At 36.7% G+C, this 23928-nt stretch overlaps 1 protein-coding gene across 5 annotated transcripts in view; it reads left to right on the forward strand.

Annotated features, from left to right (window-relative positions):
- PCNX1 (pecanex 1) overlaps positions 1 to 23928 on the forward strand; it is a 139537-nt gene that overhangs the window by 89373 nt on the left and 26236 nt on the right. For all 5 annotated transcript variants that reach the window (XM_053928457.2, XM_024568468.4, XM_045202137.3 and 2 more), the window contains 12 exons: positions 391 to 423; positions 3512 to 3683; positions 4146 to 4256; positions 6085 to 6176; positions 11596 to 11705; positions 11932 to 12037; positions 13854 to 13946; positions 16180 to 16330; positions 18226 to 18367; positions 19205 to 19382; positions 21975 to 22083; positions 22968 to 23097. In XM_053928457.2, coding sequence (XP_053784432.1) covers positions 391 to 423; positions 3512 to 3683; positions 4146 to 4256; positions 6085 to 6176; positions 11596 to 11705; positions 11932 to 12037; positions 13854 to 13946; positions 16180 to 16330; positions 18226 to 18367; positions 19205 to 19382; positions 21975 to 22083; positions 22968 to 23097 — 1427 coding nt within the window. The remainder of the gene's footprint in view (positions 1 to 390; positions 424 to 3511; positions 3684 to 4145; positions 4257 to 6084; positions 6177 to 11595; positions 11706 to 11931; positions 12038 to 13853; positions 13947 to 16179; positions 16331 to 18225; positions 18368 to 19204; positions 19383 to 21974; positions 22084 to 22967; positions 23098 to 23928) is intronic.

The raw sequence follows: 23928 nt of genomic DNA on the forward strand, positions 1-23928 counted from the left end.
AAACTATTTAGCTTTTTTGAACGTAAACTGTAATTGAAAAATAAGATTAAAAGAAAACAAAGCATTCTACCTTAACATACTTACTCATAGTAATGAGCCAGGCATTAAGATGGGTCTGTCTACCATTTGCCATTTCCAAAATGTTAAGCTAGATGCAAATGATCAATTAACCATAATAAGTAAGAGGAAAGATTTGAGATGGTTTTGATACCACAGTGACACCACTATTTGGAGATGATGTTTTGTCTTTTGCTGATTTTTCAACAGAATTGATGTAGGTCATTTCTTAGCTGTGGAATATTTACTTGAAATTATTTCAGGCTTTTGAAAGTTGCTTGTAAAATTACCAGGACTTCAGTAGTATAATCTCTTTTTCTGTTTTATTTTTAGAGTGTTCAACCAGATTCTTCTTCCCCCAGACATGTAAGTCACTCTAATAACTCTTTAACATTCATCAAAACCTTTTTTAGGTCATATGTCAGATTGAATTAAGATTTATGTTATTATAGGCTCATCAAAGTTTTGACACACTACTAGAAATACAGGTGATTTATTAACATGAAATAAAATGGCAGTGTAATTGTGGACTCTAAATCTTGCTTGAAAATGAGCGTAATAATTCATTTCTGACAGCCTGTTCCAGGTGGAGGTCCTCAGTTAAGTAGACATGGCTCATCAAAACTCACGGTTATTTGATGGCTTGCATTAAATAAATTTTGCCCAATAAGTCATGAGTAAGTGTTGAAAAATAGAATGTTGAAGTAGGAAAAGCTTTACATCATTTTGCTTAAGTAATCATTAAGAGCCAGAATACAGAAGTAATAAATTGATTTGATGTTTAGACCTGTGGACACTAAGAAGATTAAAAATCTTGTTACTCACTTTGGGACTTTAGATGGAGGTATTAGCTGCCTAACACTCTTTATTGTAAAACATGATTCAGTTTTAGACCTCACCCTAGAATATTTATTTAATAGAAAGACCAAAGAGCATTCTCTTTAAAGTAGTTCAGAACGGGACTCCAGAAACAGTTTATAGTGCTGCCTTCTTTCTTGAATAGAGTTGTTATTTTCAGCCATGCACTGGGACACTTAACAGTGCGAGTGGATGGGCAAAACAGAACAAGGAGGCACATGGTTTTCTTTCAGCTGCTTGTTTATTTTTCGTGAAAATGCTTTTGAAGTATAATGAAATGTGGAATTATTGGCTTTAACTTTTTATTTTGACATAATTTCAGGCTTAGGGAAAATTTGCAAGGATTGTACAAAGAATTCCTGATGCCATCCACCCAGATCCCTATGTAAACATTTCACCGTATTTGCTTGCTCCCTTTGTAGTTCTCTCTCTCCCCCTCTCCCTACACACGCACACTCACTCACTCTCTGTCTCACACACGCACACTCACATACACACTCACTCTTTCTAAACTGTTTGAGAGTGAATTGTAGACACGATGGCCCTATGCCTCTATAATACCTGTTTCTTAGCAACAAAGGCATTTATTTACATTAATTCAATATAATTATCAAAATCAGGACATTAACATTGATACAATACTATTTTCCAAGCTACAGTTCTTAATCAGGTGTTTCCTGTTTTCTTAATTGGCAATAAAACATCCTGATTATGCATTTGGTCTATTTAGTCTACTTTAGTCTGGAGCAGTTCGTTGGCATTTTGGGTGGGTACTGGCCAGGTATTTTGTAGAGCATCCTTCAGTTTGAATTTGTCTATTTCTTGATTGGATACAGGCTATGCTTTTTTGGTAGGAACACTACAAAAATGATATGTTCTCAGTGCATCACTTCAGGAAGCACATGATACTGATTTATCCTTTGTTGGTGATGTTAACTTTAATCTTTTGGCTAAGGGTAGTGTCTGCAGGGTATTTGCCCTCTGCAATATTAATATTTTGGGTTGGATAATCTTTCTTGCAGATTAGGGTGCTGTCCTATAGGGTATAGAGTATTATAGGGTATTTAGCTTTATCTCTGACCTCTACCCACTAGATGTCACTACCCCCACCCCAACTGTGACAACCAACCTGTCTCTAGACATTGCCAAATGTCCCCTGGGGGTCAAAATCCCCTCCCACTCCCTTCAGAACCACTACTCTACTGTAGTGTTACTATTTTTCTCTTGTAGTTAAATATCTTATAGGGAGATACTTGAAATGATACATATGTTCACTTGCCCCTCAGGCGCTCACTCACTTGTTTTTAATACCTATTGATGTTCCTTGTGGAACATCAATAGATATTGATGGAACCATCATTTGATGGTTACCAAATAGTGATTTTCCAATTCCATCATTCCCTCTACATGTACTTGGTGGCTTTTTACTGTAAGGAATAACTTTTCCTTCTGTCTTTATTTTTTAAAATTGGTGTAGGTTCATGAGTCCTTATTTTATACCATCAACTATATATGATGTTACTATGATTATTTATTTTGATGCTCAAATTGTTTCTAATTTGGCCATTGGGAGTCCATCAAGCTGCCTTCTGTGTCTTTTTGACGTATCCTTATCATTCTCTAAGTACTTCCTTTGGTTTCGGGGTGGGGGAGGTGCACAACAATGCGTTCCAAGCTCATTTTATACTTCCCTGCGCTAGCTTGAAACCAGCCTTTTCTCTGTGGAGCCCTGGTTGGTTGGTTTGGTTTTAGTGAGTAGTGGTATGTATAAACTAAGATCTGGATAGTAGTAATCTCTACTCCTAGAATGTCATTGCTTCTAGGTCTTCTCGTTGGATAAAGCCAGGAAATACATGTATATATATACACATATGTACAGACATGTATGTATCTGTAGATAGATGTAAGAACAGATGTGTGTGTATACAGTTGACCCTTGAACCACACGGTTTTGAACTGCGTCTGTCCACGTATGCACAGATTTTTTAAAACAAATACTGTAAATGTATTTTCTGTTCCTAGTGATTTTCTTAATAACATTTTCTTTTTCTCTAGCTTACTTTATTGTAAGAATACCATGTATGATACATATAACATACACAATATGTGTCAGCTGTTTATGTTACTGGTAAGGCTTCTGGTCAACAGTAGGCTATTAGTAGTTAAGTTTTTCAGGAGTCATAAATTATATGCAGGTTTTTGACTGTGGAGGGAATGTCCGTGCCTCTAACCTTCTTTTGGGGAGTCAGAAGTTATGCAGATTTTTGACCTGCGGGGGGTGGTGGTGGTGTGTCAATGCCCCTAACCCTGAATTGTTCAAGGATCAGCTTTACACATACACACATCTATTCTTATTCTATTTATATGGATATTGATAATATTGAGCTCATACTGATACCTTTAATTCAGTCCAGTATCACAGGGTTCATTCAATTCTTCCTCCTTTCCATATTTGTAATTCCCTTTTGCGACAGTCAGAAACCAGGCTTCCATATAGAAACTTTTTGGATCCTTAGAATATAAGCCATCAAAGATCTCAGTAGCTAGTTGTGACTCTTAAAATTAACTAAACTGACTTTTTAAATATCATTTTCAGGGTCATAATCGTATCATTGCCTACAGTAGACCAGTTTATTTCTGTTTATGTTGTGGTCTTATTTGGCTCTTGGATTATGGAAGCAGAAACCTCACTACAACCAAGTTCAAATTATATGGAGTCACTTTTACTAATCCACTGGTGCTTGTATCAGCCAGAGATTTAGTTATAGGTGAGTCATCTTTAAAGTGTTTCATGTCTTAACATTTATTTGTATGCAAATAACTTACTGATAAATATATAGATATAAATAGTTTTAATAGGTTTACTTTGTTATTTATTGTAATCCTCTCTGTGAAAAACAGAACAGTAGGACTATTATGAATGAAGAAAAGCTAATGAGTAAATATGGTAATTCTTTTGTTTTTGAAGAGGATGGTGAAAGGTTTCCTTTGGATTCTATAGCTTAGGTTTCTATTACATGAAAATGGTTAAAACATTTTAAAAGCTTTCATAGTTGAAGAGATTATTTAATACCCAAGCAATTACATAGAGAGAAATAATATAAAATATCTTTTAAAGATCACTTTGTAGTTTGTTACTTTTTGATTTTTGCATCATTTTATGATCTTAAATGAACAAATGATGGATGAGGTATGTACTGTTTTTAAATATGCTTTTGTTTCCCTTATAGTGTTTACACTCTGTTTTCCAGTAGTATTTTTCATTGGTCTCCTGCCTCAGGTGAACACATTTGTCATGTACCTTTGTGAACAATTGGATATTCATATCTTTGGTGGTAATGGTGAGTACTTCCTCATAAAATTACAGTCGGCAGTATTACTTTTTACAAGTTATTAAGTAATAAACTGAAAATTAAATTTTTAATTTTCAAATTTGGATTTTTTATTTTCATTTTAGAATTGAAATTAGAAAGAAACATATACTTGATTAGTAATTGAAGACTGATCAGGAATTAATTTGTAGATATGAAAAAGCAATCAAGTCTGCTGCTTTAGTGAAAGGTACAGGAATAATGGAGTTGACTCATAAGAAATGATAAGATACTTTGTCTAAAGCTTTAAGTTATAGTGAGTTTACATGGACCCTGTATAGACTTCAGGAATGTTTATAAAAGGTCGCCTGTTCCAAATTGAGCTCTGATACATGGCATTATCACTGGATTTAGAATTGGTGTATGCTTCTGGTATGCCTGTGTGTTTGGTTGTAGTGCTTTGTTGTGCCTTTAAAAGGGGAACACCAAAACCAGAAAGTTTTTAGTAAAAGTATTTTCCTAAATACGCTTTTTAGAAATACCTCTGTTTTTAGAGTAGAATGTTTGGTTATGAATTGATATACTTAGAAATTATTTCCCTATTATATGTGTGTTTCATTTTCAAAGTAAGACAGACCAGTATTACATTGGAATGAATAGAGATGGTTTGCATAATTTGAAAATAATCCTATGGGCAACCACCATGGTTAAAATACACTCTTACTTGGGTTAACCATTTAAAAATTTACTGAAATACATATATACAACTAGAGAAATAATACAAAAGGGAAAGAAATTACTGTAACTTTATCATCCATTTCTCTTTATGCTTCACATTTACAGTCCTCATTTATCTTCCAAATATGTGCATTGAAGTGATCTCTGCTTATGTGACTTAAATTTTAAATAGAAACTACGTCTTTTCTATGTTTCTGTGTATGTGAAGCGTTTTTGACGTTTTGAAACATTTTTGAAAGGGGTATGAATTTGAGACTGGGCTGGTCTTCAGCATAACTTAGTGAGAAGAAGACAGTTTCAGGGTTTCGGGACCATTACAGGTGCTGTATTAACTTAGATACTATGTATTAACTTAGATACCATGGGGAGGATTTAGTGTAGGTAATTTAGAACAGTGGGCTTTGTCATACGATTGACAGACTGGTGCAAGTCTCTTTTTAAAAACAGGCTTGCGCTGTTTTTTTTTTTACTATCTCCTAAGGAAAAATTTTTCCTGTAGATATCTTTTTTGTTAACCATATAACGTTACCATTAAAGAAAATCTATAATCCATATTTTAAAGATAAAGACTAGCTATCTTAGCCATCCCCTATCCCTTAATATTAATAATCCCATTGGATCTATTTTTTTGTTGTTGTTAGTGATTAGTCAGATGTATTCTTTTTCATGAGAATTAACAAACACAGGGAATACAGTTTACTTCTGTGGGTAACACAGGTTCTGTTTACATAGACTAATGTTTTTCAGTGAATGCTTGATAGATCTCCAGTTTCTTTTCTGGCCTGGTCAAGCTTCATTCCCCCATACTTTTGTGAATACAGTAAGATACATTTTTGAAGCATAATATAGCCATGAGTTTTTTTGAGTTCCAGTAATGAACATATAAGTGTTCATTACTTTCAAAGTGAATGTATTTTATCTTGTATCAAAAGCTGTGCATAGTAAGTCTTTATTTCAGAATCCTTTGAAAGCACAGGATGAAGTAACTGAATTTTTTAACAATCAAATGAAAAGATTTAATTATAGTCATTATACAATTTTAAATACGTTTCAGTGCCCTTCTAAGACGCTTTTTCCCCGTGAACGTTCACAAAGCGTTAATTTTCCCTCTCCTGTCCAGCCACCACGAGCCTGCTGGCAGCACTCTACAGTTTCCTCTGCAGCGTCGTGGCAGTAGCCTTGCTGTATGGGTTGTGTTACGGCGCCTTGAAGGTAGGCAGTGTGTCGTGGTGCTTTTGTCTTTAAGGCTGCTTTTCTGTATGGATTGTGTTTTAAATTGAGTAGTAATGATGTTTTTCTCCTGCCACTTCAGCATGAATTTCCATGATCTTCACATGTCGAACCTTTTTCTCATTTACTTTGAATTGGCAAGCAATTTCATAGTTAATCATTATGAAAATAAAATCTTTTTCCGTACAATTATCAGGTTAATATTAGAAACAGATGATTAAAACCTAGGCTAGTCTGGAATAGAGGTGGGCATGGTATTAACAATATAAAATTAATTTTAGATTTCTGGTTAAGAATATATGTAACTACTGTTCATATCAAGACTTTGTAGAACTTATGAAAACGAGTTCAAAGATTGCAATTTAAGATACATTCTAGTAAAAATTAATGTGCTGAAATTTAATGGTATTATTGGTTTAGAAGGATCTGGATTAGCCTTATTAGCTCCATTTTAAAAAAATCATCACCAAATTGTAAATATAAAAGTTTTAAATTTCTCATAAATAACCCTCAATCCCTGTTACTGATTCTTCTTTATGATTAGTATAAAACAGTCAGAGAGTAATAGGATTGAAAGAACTATGAAAAGTGGCTCAGACACTTTCAAGAGAGGGTGATGAAGGCTATGAAAACAGAGTCTTATGGGCATACTAATTATTACCTTACTCAGCCTAAAGGAATTAAAGATAATTTTTTAAGGGTGGCTTTTTAATCAGAATTTGAAGGACAAGTGAGAATCAGTTCACTGAAACACGGGAGGAAGAGCCATGGAGTTGGAAAGAAAGTGTGTGTGTATAGGAAACGGCAAGGCATTTGGAATTGCTGGAGGTCTGGTGCGGGAGGAAAGCTGGGCTTCAGTCAGTTTGGGAAGGTGAGCCATGGCTGGCCTATGCAGTCCCTTCCACCCTGAATGTGTTGGGGTAGGGATGCAAGACCTTCAAAATACGGGCAGTATGGCAAGGAAAGAATTGACATTGCATTATGGAAAGATCACTTGGTCCCCAGTGATCTGATGTAAATGTAAGCAGGATCAGAAGCAGGGGACTCTGGTTTTACAATCTTGAAATTATGAGGGACTTATTTAAAATTGGATTCAGTGAATTTATTTGGGGAACAGAATAGGCTCCAAATGACTTTTGGGTAGGGTCTGGCTGGTATAGCTGACTAGATAATAATACAAATGCACAGAATTGGAAACCTTGGCACTTAGTGAGGAAGGTGGTTGTTTAAATTTGGGCATGTTTATTTGTTGACATTTAAGGGGTATCCAGAGATATATAGTAGAAAGTTATATGTAGAAAGGTTTGAGGTTTCAAATTAATAGATTTGAAATTCATCAACACAATTAAATCAAGAGTAAGAAAGAGAGTGCTAATGTGGATTGATAGGAGAAAATAGGTGAGGATGGAACCCTGGGAAATGCCAATATTTAAGCGTTGGAGGGAACAGAAAGGAGACTTCAGAGGCATTAGAGTCTGAAAAAAGGTTTTATTGAACTTACCAGTAAATAGGATACTGGTGACTAACAAAAGCAGCAGCTGTGGTGTTTTGGCTGAAGAAGCAAGATTAAATTAAGGTTTGAATGGATATTAAGGAAATGTATTCTACTCTTTCTAGACTGTAGTTGGGAGACTTGTGCACATGGTTCTGGTTTTTGATTTTTAAAAAGCTCTGAAACTTGATTGCATTTAAAGGGGAAGGGGAAAAAGCCTAGTAGAGAGGGAGGTATTTGATGGAGCTAAGCCCAGGAAGGAACCGGAGACAATACGGTCCAAATCCACGCTTCTCCCACCTGCACCAGCTGCAAAACCTCCTCATAGAAAGGTTTTAGATCAGTGTTTTGAGTCATGTTTTGTTAAGTGAGTCATTATTTGGAAGTTGCAGTTATGGAAGTCAACAGTGTGGTTAGTTTTTTAATGCCTAGTTTACAAAGGCCTATTTAATTATGTAGCAGAACAGCAGCGAATGTAAAATTGCCAACTGAGAACACTGTGTCATAAGGTAGGTGGGAGGATAAGTTTTTTTCCTTCTTTCTTAGTCATGGCATTTGCATTAGACTATTTTAGTTTTAGATGTCACTGGTTATAACAAATCTGCAGGTTTAGTTATGTACGTGAGCAAAGATTATGTGCAAGGATTTCATTATAGCAGTGTTTGTAACAGCAAAAAGCTGGAAATAACTAATATTTGTCATTTGTGAATGGTTAATTCTATGTAGCCATACAATGGAATACTATACAGCCACAAAAAATAAAACAGAGTTTTGTGTGCTAATGTGTAATGCTTTCTAAGAGGTACTATTTGTTTTCAAGCTTTATTGAAGTACAATTGATAAATAAAATTGTATTTAAAGTGTACAGTATGATGATTCGATATGTGTATACATTGTGGAAGGATCTCCCCCACTGAGCTAACACATCCATCACTGCATATATTTACCTTTTCTTCTGGTAAGAACATTTAAGTTCTGCTGTCGTCATAAATTTCTGTTATGTAAAACAGTGTTATCAACTGTAGTCACCACATCATCTGTTAGATCCTCAGATCTTCCTCAGCTTGTGACTGAAAGTTTGTGTACTTTCATCAACCTCTCCCTGCGTCCCCACCTCCCAGCTCCTGGCAGCCACTTTCTACTCTGCTTCTGTGAGTTCTTTTTTTGTTTTTAAGATTCCACGTGTAAGTGATACCATTCAGTACTGGTTATCTTTGTCTCTCTGGCTTATTTCTCTTAACATAATGCCCTCCCATTTCGTCCATGTTGTTGCGAGTGACAGGATTTCCTTATTTTTTAAGGCTGAATGATATTCCGTTGTATATATATACCATATTATGTGTGTGTGTCTACATACACCACGTTTTATGTATATTAAATATACATATACACACTCACACCCCCCACATTTTCTTTCTTTTTTCTTTTTTAAAAGATAGGTGGTATGCCAAAAAAGGATGTTTCCTTTGCACTTTTTTCCTCTCTTAAACCATGCAGTGTGTCGTGTGTACACAGTATAATGGTGGGCGAGTACACAAGACGTCCATGGCAGTGTTAACTGCGGACAGTTAAATCACTGGGCGACATCTTCGCATACCGTTGGAATGATTTAACTCTTCTTCTGATCTACTCACTGATGTAGACTTCTGCATCTATTATTTCATGGTGTCTGCTTTCCTTGTATTTCCTGGAACATTTCATTCTTTAAAAGCTAAACATTTTCTTTAAAGACTACTTTGCGTATGGACTCTGCAGATGTTTTCATACCTTTAAGAGATTGCTGGAACTTGGGCCATTATATAGTAAAGCGGAAACTTTCAGACCACTGTGGTGAGCAGAGCAAACCCATCTTTTCGCCTTTCGAATGAGGTCACCTTCCCCGAGCAGTTTTGTTTCTCAGTTTCTGTTGTTTGTCCTACTTCTGAATCAGTGAGTGTGATAGACCGCAGAGGTGGTGGGTTTGTTTTGCTCTTTGTTTTTCTAGTAAGTAACTCAATAAGGTGGTACTTACTGTCTTTATATAGTCATGGATTACTTTGAATGCATGATGATTCTAAATTCTTAAACTTAATGACCTAAGTTATTTTGAGGTCAATTTGCTTTCATCTGAGATCAGTAAAAAAGTAGTGTCAAGTATTTGTCAAATAGTGGCAGCCATCTTTTGTTTTTTTCCAAATACTTGTTTTAATTTAGGCAAAATTTACGTACAGTGAAAGGCATATATCTTAAGTACACAATTTGGTAAGGTTGACAAGTGCATACACCTGTGTAGTACACACCCCTATCGAGACATAAAATACTCCCAATACCACCAGAAAGTTTGGTTTGCAGTTCTTGAATGTCACATACTTATTTTGTTGAATATAATATTTCTGAGATTCATCTATACTGTGTGTGTCTGTGGTCTGTTCCTTTTTACTGCAGAGAAGTATCCATTTAGTTTTAAACCCTCCTTACTCCTGCTGCATGAATATGTCGGCCAGAGTTGTACATGCACATCTCAGAGTCAGGTATTTCAGGACTTGTACCAGGAGGAAGCAGTCCCCTGCCCCTTTATCTCTTCCTCACGATCACCACTTTCAGTTCTTTGAGCTGCTTTTTTTTTTGTATTTACTTTCATATCTCTTAGAAACTAACTTATATTTCTACTTCTTATATTTTTCTAAGCTTTAGGCATTATCCATTGACTGTGCTTTATGGAAGTTGTGGGCTTAACTTGTTTTCAGCTTCCACCCCACTGCAGGTCTTCACCTCAGCAATCTTGTCCCCTTCATCCCCTGATATGTTCACCTTGTCACCACTGTGCAAGTGCTAGTCCTGCATACATTTTGTTTTCTTATGTATTTATCTTTCCTTCTCAAACGCTTCACAGATTAACTTTCTTCTCTGTAAATCCAAATACCAGGAAGTCCAGTTCCTGGCTCCATCACTTAACTGGACACATTATTTAAACCCTCTGTGTCTTGCTTTCCTCATCTACAACTTGGGGAGTAATAGTACGTGTCTCCAAGGATCATTGTAATAATTATTTAGGAAATACAAAGATCTAAGAAAGGGGCTTGATACACAGCGTTCAACATGATGGTAAGACTTTGATTCAGCCATTAGAAAATAAAAGGTGTCCATGTTGCAATGTGAAGCAAATTCCAAGGCTATTATTAAGTGGGGGAAAAAAGCAAGTTGTATAATAAACTATTATTTGGTTCCTCACTTCTACCATTTTTCCTTCCCGAATCCCCAGAGAAAGATAAAGGATGTTAGTTAATATTGTCTGCTCTATGCCAGGTACCATGCAAGTAGAATCCAGAGATCGCAGTGAGCAGAGCAGACATACCACGTTTGTATGTTTGGTTGGCCTCAGAAGTGAACTTTTGTGTGGTTAATAATACAGTTTATTCGTTCAGGAAACACCAAATGCCTGCTCAGAATTCTGGGAGATAAAATGGAATATACGTGAGCAAAGGCATCAAGAAAGCAGCAGATGTTAACATTTTCTTTTGCCTAATGTGATATGATGTGTTGTTTTTTCCTTCTCTATTATTATAATCAAAAGTTTACTACACCAAGTTATTTTGTTCTTTAAAATGGAGAACATAGTTTACTGTAAGCTTAGTATTACTTTAAATCTGAAAGTGATTGACAGCAGCATGCATCAGGAGCAAATATATCATTCGTAGTGTACAAGTAGAGCTTTTGTACAAAAACAAATCTGAACATAGTCTAGCAGCTACATTCCAGCTCATCAGAAAGTTGTAAATCTAAATTTTTCTGGAATAAAATGCAATTAATAATATGGTTTAAAAGTTTTTTGTTGAATTTAGTTACTTTTCTCCAAAGTATAGACCTACAGGATTATATGACAGACCATAAATTAGAAACGCATTATCCATCACATTTTTCCCTCAACAGGACTCTTGGGATGGCCAGCATATTCCAGTACTTTTCTCCGTTTTTTGTGGTTTGTTAGTGGCAGTATCCTATCATCTCAGCCGACAAAGCAGTGATCCATCTGTACTTTTGTAAGTGAAATCAGTTGTTACTGAATTAAAGAAATTTAAATAAGTTGGCATTTCTGAGTATTTATGGCATCTTAAACGTTTTTAGAATATATCGTTTCCTAATGACTAAATATACTTGGGTCACTTGGTTTTTATCATGACCTATATTTGCCACTGGAATTACTGGTTTTCAGGTTATATGTGTATTTTATATTAATTATTTTCTCTCTTTTTTAAAAATATAAAGCTCTTTGATGCAATCTAAGATTTTTCCAAAAACAGAAGAGAAAAATCCAGAAGACCCTCTGTCTGAAGTAAAAGATCCACTGCCTGAAAAACTTAGAAATTCTGTTGTAAGTTTAACTTTTTTAAAATCAGTTTTTTGATTTAAATTTTAGACAGTTCATCGTGTTACGTAATGAACACTTTCTGAAGGCCTTTAATAATTGGGAGAAAATGTATAGCTATAGACTATAACTACATATAGTTACATATTAGTTATACATCGTTGATTGCCTTTATTTAAAATTTTAACATGTAGGAAATGCTCATTCCTCAAATTGGTTTCTTCAGAGAACAGTGTGCTAAACATTTATTTTTAGATCAGGTAAAATTAAGTCATTTCATTGTTTTATAGAAATCTTAATCCTGTTTCACTTAAACTAGGATTTGAAAGAAGACTATTAATTAACATAGATTAGAGTTTGTTGTTTTTGATCTTATTGATAACAACTGTATCCTTGTAAGTGACCTGCTAGTTTGTTAGTGTGTTTTATTTCTCAAGGACAGTCTGAAAAGTACGTCTGTGTGTGTGTGTATTTTCCTGGTTGAAGGAGAGAACTATAACCTGGACTAATTTAATATACTTAAGTAAATATAGTAGTTTAAAATTTTTTCTAATTTAGTGAACTTTAATGTCTGCATTCTTTTAGTGATTACTTGAAAAGTGAATTCAATAAATTTATATCTGTCTTATGGAACAAAACATAAAAATTCTTTTTCTAAGTTACTATTTTAGATTTTTTCCTTTTTTCTTTTTTTAAAGAGAGGAGAAGGGAGGGAGAAAGAGAGGGAGAGAAACATCAATGTGTGGTTGCCTCTCCCACACCCCTCGCTGGGGACCTGGCTGGCAACCTAGGCATGTGCCCTGACCGGGAATCAAAGCAGTGACCCTTCTGTTCTCAGGCCCACGCTCAGTGCACTGAGCCACACCAGCCAGGGCAGATTGTTTTCATTTGTGAAAGACTGACCTTATTATATAGGTCTTGAATTAGACACAGTATTTACTGACAGTGAACAGGAGCTGCTCACATTTTTTAAAAAGATTTTATTTACTTATTTTTAGAGAGAGGGGAAGAGAGGGAGAAGGAGAGAGGAACACGGATCAGTTGTCTCTCACAGGTGCCCCAAGCAGGGAACGAGCCCAAAACCCAGGCACGTACCCTGACTAGGAGTCGAACTGCAACCTTTTGCTTTTCAGGGTGATGCCCAACCAACTGAGCCACACTGTTCAGGGCTGTTCACATATGCTTAAGAAAACTTTAGAAATACAAAACTGCTTCAGGATGTATTTTTTCTGACTTCAGTTTTCATGTTACCAAATGATATTTAATGTCACATGTAGTATAGACTACTTCTGAATCCTGTTTCAAAGTATAAATCTATGAGTCAGTCAATAATGAGAGATATCTAGAGGTTTCTGGTTTTCACTATAACCACTAAAAGAACCAAAAGTCCAGTAAGTAAAATAGGATATATGCATGCAGGTTCAGCATTTTAATAGATTAATGAAAATATAACTTTGTTATCCAAAAGGATGTGCCCTATGAATGATACAGTAACTTAAGTACCTCATTTCCTTTTCCCATAAAACTTGCAGACCATTAGGGGAAAAAATACACAGCTTCATTATAAAAGACATTGTAATGATATGTTACACAGTGTGTGGAACCACATGAGTAAGTTTAATTTCCTTGGTATTACAGTGTCAAACCAAAATAATGAGGGAATTAGGGAAGAATATAAGACTCAGAGTTAAGAAATATCTAGAAGTGCTAAAAAAAATAGAATCAGTGAAAAATGGTTTCTTATACACTTTGCCAGTTGGGAATGAAGGAAATGTTTTTTAGAATTTTTAGGTAATGGTTTGATAATTCTGTTTTGTTCCAGAGTGAACGTTTACAGTCTGACCTAGTGGTGTGTGTTGTGGTTGGCGTGCTGTACTTTGCTATTCATGTAAGCACAGTGTTCACAGTACTGCAGGTAAGGGGTCATTTAGGTCTTTTGTTTGGGAGAAAATAACTTGTTGGGCTCATTTCCGATTTGATTGTAATGTTTGTTCATCATGCTGAAATACATGAACTCCCAAGTCTGTTCCAGTACACCTGGAAGTCTAGAACCTGGTCACCTTAACCCAGGTGCGGGTGTGGGCGAGGCTGCTCAGGGGGTCCGTCCCCCCCCCGTGCAGTCCTGCTCACCTGTAGGCCACTCAGCTCCCATTCTCAGTGCTCCTCGCTTTGCTCGTGCAGGTCCCTGTGTCCCCTGGTGTCTATTTGATTGTGCAGCTTCCTCATGTAGTTTCTCTCGTGCTTCTGTGCTTGAGTTACATCGACTCTCTGGTCTAGTCATCAAATTTGAAAAATTATGGCCTTAAATTTTGTTTCTGCCCTTCTCTTTCTGCTCTGGTCCCTAACCCTCTCTCAACCCCACCTCATGGACTTCACTTACCTACATCTCAGGCCTTTTGAAGCAGTCGCATAGTTCACTGGTGCTCTGTTCATTTTAATTCTTTGTGTGTGTGTTTAATTTTGAGCATTCTCTGTTACTATGTGGTCAACTTCACTTATCTTTCTGTGTTGTATAATCTGCCATTAATCCTATCCGGTGTACTTTTCATCTCATAATTTGTAGTTTTCATCTTAAGTTTGTCTTCTTTTTTTTAATTCTCCCATGCCTCTACTTAACTTTTTGAACACTCCATTCTTACTCTCTTCTAATTCTAACTTCTGTCACTTGCAGGTTGGTTTTGATTAATTGATTTTTCCCCCACTCATGGGCCATACTTTTCTGATTGTTTGCATGTTTGGTAATTTTTGATTGGATGCCGAGCTTTATAAATTTTACCTTGTTGGGTATTGGACATTTTTATATTTCTAGAAATAGTCTTGAATTTTGTTTTTCGGTACTGTTAGTTACTTGTTAACCATTTGATGCTTTCAGCCCCTGCTTTTAGGATTTAAGTGAAACCAGGGCTGTTTTCAGTGTAGGGCTAAATAGTCCCCCTATTGAGGCGACACCCTTCTGAATACTCTAGCCCGCAACCTGGCTCCAGGAACAGGCACTATTCCTACCTAGCCCGTGTGTGCTGGATACTGTTCTCGCCCATCCTTTCTTGTGATTGTTTCTCTGGTCTCACGGAGCGTCCTTACACACGTGTGCTAATTCCCCTGAATACGCCAGGGGGACCTTCTGCAGATCTTCAAATTTTTCTCCTTCTTATGCCGTCTATTCTGGTGAACTCTAGCTGCCTTAGTCTCCACGCTCTCGCTGTCTTCCTGTCAGCTCTGGGTACGAGGCTCTGTGTGGGTTCCCCTTCCTGCCCTGAAACCTGGAGACCCCCTCAAGGCAGTAAACGGGGGCAGTGCTAACGCTGACCTCAGCAGTTTCCTTTCTCTCTGGGTTCACTGTTCATTCTCTTATGCCTAGGGTATTGCAAACCATTTGGTCCATATGTTTTATTCTGTTTTGGTTGTTACATGTGGGAGAGTGAATCCCTAATACTCCATTTGGCCAGAAGCAAAATATGTTGATTTTCTTTAACATTTCTGCCTGTTTTTGTACTCTTCCAACTTGAACTATTTATTAATTCTTGAGCACTTACAAACTGAGTCAGGTCTGGTGGTTTTCAGGGCTCAGATGGAGGCCTGTTCATGTCCAAGAGGTTCCAGAGTTTCTAAATATGTGACTTTTAGTTTGAATATTTGAAGCAATGGTACTTGATTTCCTCATTTGTGAATTTATATACACATTACAGCTCTATTTTAATGATATGCCATGTGAAGGCACAAAAAGAAAGAATTCTTTTTTTTTTTTATACTTGTCTGCTCTTCGGTCAGATTTACAGTTGTATTTAGCACATGTCCTTTATCTGTACTAGTTAAGACAACTTAGTACATTGCTCTGCTAGTCACATAGAACATTCTTAGGGTAGCAAGTAATGAACTTCAGGCCTCTTTCTCATACCATAGTGTGAGACACCAAAGAAAGTATAAACACATTTTACGATATTTGTAATACATGAACAATCACTAACTTTGATAGCTGACTTCATCAGAAGACCATACTGTAGAAACTGTAGACAAATGTTTAATTCTTAGATTCTAAAATTGACTTTGCTATTCTCCAGTATCAAATGGGAAGTTGAACTGACAAATCAGAAGTTCTCCTGTTGAAATCAAAGTCACTTTTAATTTTCCCAACCATATTCTTCTTTCAGCCTGCTCTCAAGTACGTGTTGTATACACTGGTCGGCTTCGTAGGTCTTGTCACCCATTATGTGCTGCCGCAAGTTAGGAAACAGCTACCATGGCACTGTTTCTCCCACCCGCTGCTGAAGACGGTGGAGTATAATCAGTATGAGGTTCGAAGTAAGTGTCTCATTAATGCCCTTCTGTTGGATACTGTGGGTTTTCTCTGTTCTGGTGTCAGGTGACAGTTAAGTAAGTATCATCAAGTAGCACACACTTTGGCTGTGTTTCTTATGCTAAGGTTTGAAGCTGTAATGAGTCAGACTTTGCAGGATGCTTTAATTTTAGTTGAAGCATAACTATCAGTGCCGCAGTGCAGCTTTCCATGGAATGAAACTTCCCTCTTCCTTCTCTAGATTGCTCTTCACAGACCTCAGTGGTGCGTCCATGTCCGTGCCTTCTCTTTCCAGTCCTTCCGCTTCGATTTAATTTCCTTGCCGTGTGCAGGCAACACAGTCCTCTCTAAGGCTTCTGTTCAAAACATTTTAACTCAAAGCTTAGGGGGGATAGAAAGGTCTCTGTTCCTATTTCCACCAGAGATACTGGGTCCTACCATAGAGGGGTTTAAAAGAGTTGAAGGGGTGAACAGAAGTTAAACCATTTGTAATTGCTATTATGTGTTCAGATTTGGAGTAAAGTATATAAAGTGACTCAAAAAGAGGCATAAGTCCAGTCCACTTGGCAAGCTTCCTGCTTGCCCGTCTGTGTCCTGACTTTTCTGTCCTGTTAAGTATTCAGTCCTGTTGGCCCGTGACCTGTAATACTTCTCATTTTAGAGAAATAACGAAAGTTCATAGCTATGTCATAATTTAGTACACACTAGTGACTAAATAAGGCAGTGTTTTTTGCTCAAACTTTTTTTCAGTTAGTAAATTACTATAGAGAGGAAATCCCTCTATTGTTTGAAGATACAGTATCTTTTTTAGAAGACTGAATTTTTAGAAAACTTTCTATACCTATCTTGACTTTGCATTTTCAAAGCAAGTTCCCTAGGCCTTTCGTTAAGTTGCTCAGAGCATCGTGGTACTGTAATCCTGGTCACCAGATTGACCCCGGAGAGTGAACTGCATGAACTCTAATGTGTAGGTTGCAGTAATAGCACTGTGCAGACCTTTTATGACACATGTGCTTTTTAAATAAGGGAAAATAAAAAACTGTATAAGAATCTGTATTGGTCCATTCTTACCATCAAGAGAATACCTGAGACTGATGTTTTCTGATGATAAACTATCGGTATTGCTGTCATACGTAAATGAAAACAAGTGTATCTGGTTTGTTTTAAAGAGCAGTTTTCATTAGAATAAATCACCGATCATATTGTTTCTTTATTTTTGATCTTAACAAAACATTTAGTTTAAATTTTTACAAGTTTTGAATCAACATAACATTTTTGAATCATTGGAAGTACTAGGTATTAGCAATGTTGATTCCCCCCCGCCCCTACTGATTTTAGCAGCCGAAAGAGCAATAGGTCATCAGAGAACTCCCTAAAGCCTGGCGACACTGTTTTCATGCAGCCAGACAACCTTATTTTAAATCTTTCCATTTATTGTAGATACTTTCCCCAATGACATAATATTAAAGTATTGAAAAAAATATTGCTGGTAATGAAAATGACCCTTATGAAGTGTGTGAATCAAAAACATCTCTCTTCTGAGATGTATGTCTTATAAGGTGTGCGGGTGTGTGTCTTAGGATTTTAAATACAAAGGGGCTGTCTAATACAGTAAACTTTTTTCCAAAAGTTATTGGCTTAAATTAGAAAAAGTTATGCATAGAAACTGTGGTTTTAAGAATTAAAATAAATTTCATCTAAATTTAAGCCACATTTAATTTGCAAAGTTGGATGTGTCTCAGAAGTCATAGAAGTTGACAATCGATTAAAGTACTGGATTTCTTACATTATTTATAGTGCAGCTGAATTTGGGTTGTGAGATTTTCCTTTCTCATTTACATTGCCCAGCTGCTCTGTACATTAGATGATGTGATCCTGTCGACTTACATTCCCTTGTTAGATGCAGCCACTGTGATGTGGTTTGAGAAGCTTCACGTGTGGCTTCTTTTTATGGAGAAGAATATCATCTATCCATTGATTGTTCTTAATGAGCTTAGTAGCAGTGCAGAGACAATTGCCAGCCCCAAAAAGCTGGATACAGAGTAAGTATAATATTCCTTTAATTTCAGTTGGGCTACTGGGGGTAGTCATAAGCGATGTCTGAAAGCTCCTCCTGAAGTAACAAATAATAGTTGAGTGTCATCTTGGTGCGAGGCACTGTGAAATAAAAGGTCCAGGTGAGGTTTTGTCTTTGCCTTCCCTTTTCTGAACATGGTTTTTGCTCCTGGTGTTTCGCTACTTGAGACACGTCACTGTCAGTTGATATCCTGTGAGAGGACATTTGTTAAATAAGGTTAGTCTTTAATAGTAGATGGTGAGTTTGGGAAATAGTTACTTTTATGTACTGTGCAAATCAGTCCATGCAGGGTGGGTGATTTGATGTTTTGGCAAAAATCTCTGCACGAGAGGAGATGCATGAACTGGCACATTGTCATGATGCACCTGCCAGTCACCAGTTAGCCATTGCTGTGGTCTTCTGAACCATTTGAATAGTTGCTGTGGAGGCATGTTCAAGTTTAATGCAAAATTCAATGCAGATTCATCGCTCTACTCAGTCATTTTGAATGCAATGACCACACAGTACACACACTCACTCAATGGCGTCTACAGCCCCCACTGACAGTACCGTGAAGTCGTCGTCGTTCACACACACACATTCCAGTCCATTCTCCTTGGCTGCCAGGTTACATTGATGTCGAGTAAACCATTCTCGTTATATTAACAATGGCTGGACTTTTTCCAGAGAGACTGTTTGTGTGTGTGGGGGGGGTGGTGTGTATGGTCAGCTTAGTGAATGAAATGGTGATTCTTCTGAAGTTAGTAGATTTTCTCAAGTGTTCAGTCATTGGTTGATGAGTTGTGCTTTCTTTTTATTATAGATTAGGCGCTTTAATGATCACCATTGCTGGTCTGAAGTTGCTGCGATCCTCTTTTAGCAGCCCTACGTACCAGTATGTCACAGTCATCTTCACTGTGCTCTTTTTCCAAATCGACTATGAAGCATTTTCAGAGACCATGCTATTGGATCTCTTCTTCATGTCCATACTCTTCAACAAGGTAATTCATCACTGCGAGGACTGTCCTCTCTGTAAAACGCGTCTCCCTAGGTAATACACTAGTAAGGGTTATCCTCGCATTTCATTCACATCATTATCTTTTAAGTACTATTTTTCTTCATTTATCCAATTATTTGGAGTCTACTAGAATCCCTAAGTAGTGCTAGTAACTGTGAAATAACATATATTTCTTGCAATAGCTAGGAAGATAAGAGTAAGTTATGTGGAAACATTAGAGAAACACTAGGTATATATTTTTAAATATGTAGAATCTTCCAAAAGGGGGTGTGGGTTTGGATAATTTCAGAAATAGAAAGAGTAATAGTTGAACTGGTCTGTGGGCTGCTGGGTAGATGGAAAGAAGAAATAACCTGACAGTTGATTGAAGATGGTAGATACCCAGGGCAGGAGGCCATGTGGGAACCACCAGAAATTAGTTTGATGGGGACATTTGCAGAATGCTCTGAAGTTTTACAGACTGCTTCTAAAATTTGATGTCCACCCATGAGAGAGGTGCTTTCAGTCCTTTTATAAATAAGATGGTAAAAGCTGGGTCTGCTGCCTACCGTTCCAAAAACCTTGTTGCTGAACCACAGTGCCTTTCTAAATGTTGTCAATTGTGCAGTCAGTTTATTGGTAAATTCAATGGAGCTTAGATTTCATGTGAACACTGAGCACATACAAAGGACTTTGACATATATTATCCCATTTGATAGGTAACAGAGCTGAAGCACATGAGCAACAAAACACAATGAAAAGTCCAATTTTAGGAAAGTTAGCCTGGTCAGCCACATGTGGGATGAATTGGGGAAGAGAGACCCTAAAGGTACGGAGAACAGCTTGAGAGATTGTGACAGGAATTTAGATGTACTAGAGATCTGACCTAGGACGGTGACAGTACAGACTGAAAATCACTCATCTGAACAAGTTCTTGGTGATGGTCAATTTCAAAATATGCTAAGTATTATGATAAATAACTTCAAAATTTTGCAGTATTATATTTAATACTAATTTGTATGCATTTTTATCATTTATTTCCTCTTCTAGTGAGCATGGTTAACCAAAGGAGGAAGCCAGAGAGTTAATCAGAGGCTTGTTTGTATAATGGAGCATGTGGTGTCTCACAAATTTAAATACTTAGATTGGAAATTGTGTTGCATCTTACTATACTGGTTGGGGAAAACAGAGAAAGTTGCAGTAAAATATAAACTAAACAATCCTTGAAACGGAGTCACTACACTTAACTTGTATTAGTTTGGATTTTCTTAATGCTTTCATTTGTTAAGCAAATTGGTTTTGAGAGCATATCATATTCCAGACTGTTCTAGACGCTTAGGCTACTTCCGTGAACGAATCAGAGAAAGCTCTGCCCTATAGGAGTTTGCGGTTCATACGGTTACTTGATAGAACGTAATAGTGGTAATAAGTAAGTAATAGTGAAGGGATCTCTTGAGATAGATTTTGTGAGACACCATTGTAAGATGCACTACTGATTTAATAACTTTTCAAGAAAAATTACTCTGAATGTATACAAAAATATTTTTACCCATTAACTTACCCATGTAATTGCATATTATTTTTTCTTTAATATTACAGTCAAAGTTTGAGTAGGGTTCACGCTTAGAATCTGGAGTTTTCTGGACCACTGCTTTTAAGCAGTTATAATGGCATCTTGATAACATGCGTCCCACTTTTACTTCCTGTCATCCTGATCCCATTAGAACCAAGGGTTGCCAGCATAATTTGGGTCACGACAAAGAATGCAGGGGTTCATCTGTATTTTCTAGTTGGCTGAAGTTAATGGTTCTTTTTTAAATTGGAAGTTAGAGAGGTTCATTGTAAATAAGCTAACTGATTTAAATATGAGGCGTTTGGTGCGTGAATCGTGGCAGTAAACGAGAACCTCTGGCTTTTAAGATTCTGTGACCTAGTAGGAGAATTGGGCCTTACACTGCCGGGCATGCAGAGGTACACTTGGCGTTTTTAGTAATTTTGTTTCAGTGTGAAAGACATGTTCGACAACAGAACAGACCCTAATTTAAATAGGATTTAAAAGTGTATTGTGTTTCCATTGACAGTGACAGTTGAGGTCGTTCAGATGCCCAATGTACACTACTAAATTCTTAGGCAAACAGGCAGTGACAACTGGATTACAACTTTATCCCCTGCCTGGCCACCTTCAAACTCTTTTGACATTGTATTTTAAAACATACTCAGTTTCCAGAGCACTGAAATTTAAGGGAAATGTCTTAGAATCAAAATATATGCGTATTACTTCAGCTTTCCAGACCTTTGTTTTGGAACATATACCTTTGTTTTGCTTGCTGTGGTAGTAATAAGACGGGGTAAGATAGAGCCAATAGAGGGCATGAAATTCTTTAAACAGGTGAAACACAATGCATGAGTCAGCTAGCTGTCTTTACTTAAAAATACACAGTGTTTTGGCAGTTGATATATCTTTTCCTTTTATACAAATAGCAAATAGTGTCAATACCGTTTCCCTTCTAGGTAGAAAAAGCATTCTAGAAGTGTTTCATTTTCTTTTCAAATGTGCGATAAGTTTGTTACTGACTGTTTCTGGTTTTCTCCGCAGCTTTGGGAGCTCCTTTATAAACTGCAGTTTGTGTACACTTACATTGCCCCGTGGCAAATCACTTGGGGGTCTGCCTTCCACGCTTTCGCTCAGCCCTTTGCAGTGCCCCGTATCCTTCCAATAACAGTTTTGTGAGAAAGGACAGTCATATCCTTGATGAGCACCTTGGTTCGTAGGCATAACCCTCACAGGCATAGGATGTAGGTTACCATATGATAAATTATCAGAAATTTGCAATACTTTAGTTCACACCTATGCTGATTTTGACTGTTCAAGTTGTCATAACATCTGCAGCCCACAGATCATCTGAACATGAGAAAAGTGTTAAGGCTTTATAATTAAGTAATGCCGATTTAAAATTTATGTTTATGTATATATGAGCATTAAAGCCCAGGACTTTTCTTTTTTTATAAGTCATTTTTTATTTTCAGTTACAGTTGACATACGATATTGTATTAGTTTCAGGTGTGCACCCCAGTGGGTAGACGTACTCTTAGGCCATCCCCAGTATACCAGGAATTTTTAATAAATGTGTGGAAATATTTTTTAAATGAATGAACATACAGAACATTTTTAATGCTAATTTTTAATGAATATGATTGTAATTGAACTTTATGTCCAAAATCTTCTATTGTCATCATTTCTTAAAAGTATTTTCTAAATAAAAGTAAAGGTCAGTTTTATCTTCTGGAAAATGAAATCCACGCATCTCCACCCAAAAGTGATATATGGGCTTTTATCAAATACATGTTAGCAAATACTTATGTAGCTCCCTTCAGAGCATCATGCCAGGCTGCACTTTCTAGCTGTGTTTTTCTGCTGCTCCCTGATATGGTCCAGTGGCACCGTATAAGGGCGATTTTTTCTGTCCTCTCATGAATGTTATTTTTCTAATTGCTGTAATTACAACGTGTTTATGAGATGCGTCTGTGTGTGTGTTGTGTTTGTGTGTGTTCACGTGGGTGTTAAGGTCCTTAACCAGTTTTCCCGTAGATTCAGCCATGTTGTTTGTTCAGGCTGCCGTATCGGCCTTCTTCTCTACCCCGCTGAACCCCTTCCTGGGAAGTGCAATATTTATCACTTCGTATGTTCGACCTGTGAAATTCTGGGAGAGAGACTATAAGTGAGTAAAATAAAACATGTGAAAGCTAATTTTATCTTTTTGTTAGGAAAAACTGTCAATAGCATTAATATCAGCAATTGAGGGTTGTTAATTTTTTGTTTTAAAATACTTAGCTAAAATTTTATAAATACTTGTGAAGTTTCAAAATTATATAAAATTAGAAGAGTTGAAGAATGATTACTCTTGATTTCTCTACCTTTTTTCTAGTTAGAAGATATTTTTTTAAAAGATTTTATTTATTTATTTTTAGAGAGAGGGGGAGGGAGGGAGAAAGAGAGGGAGAGAAACATCAGTGTGGAAAAGTATTGTAAAATTGATTGGCTGCAAAAAAAAAAAAATTGATTGGCTGCGTCTCACAAGCCAGGGACCTGGAACACAACCCAGGCATGTGCTCTGACCAACACAGAACTGAACCAGCAACTTTTCAGTCCGGTCTGCTGGATGATGCCCAACCTACTGAGCCATACCAGTCAGGGCTAGTTATGTGATTTTTAGAACATAGTTCTGGTTGAATATACTCATTTTCCTGTCTTCTTTTAATATTATTTCTTAGAATTGTTCCACTTTAATAATATTCTGAAATTTAATGCCATACAGTGTTACATCATTATAATAGTCATAATTTGTTATCTCACATTTTTCTTAGAAATAGCTATTTCTAGAGCTAAGTGTTTTTATAGGATAAGTTTTTTTAAAAGGTTTTATTATTTTTAGAGAGAGGGGAAGGGAAGAAAGAAGAGAGGGAGAAAAACATCAGTGCGTGGTTACCTCTCTCACGCCCTCCACTGGGTGCGGACCTGGCCCGCAACCAGGCATGTGCCCTGACTGGGA

Source organism: Desmodus rotundus, chromosome 7, assembly GCF_022682495.2.
Source record: "Desmodus rotundus isolate HL8 chromosome 7, HLdesRot8A.1, whole genome shotgun sequence".
NCBI lineage: Eukaryota > Metazoa > Chordata > Mammalia > Chiroptera > Phyllostomidae > Desmodus > Desmodus rotundus.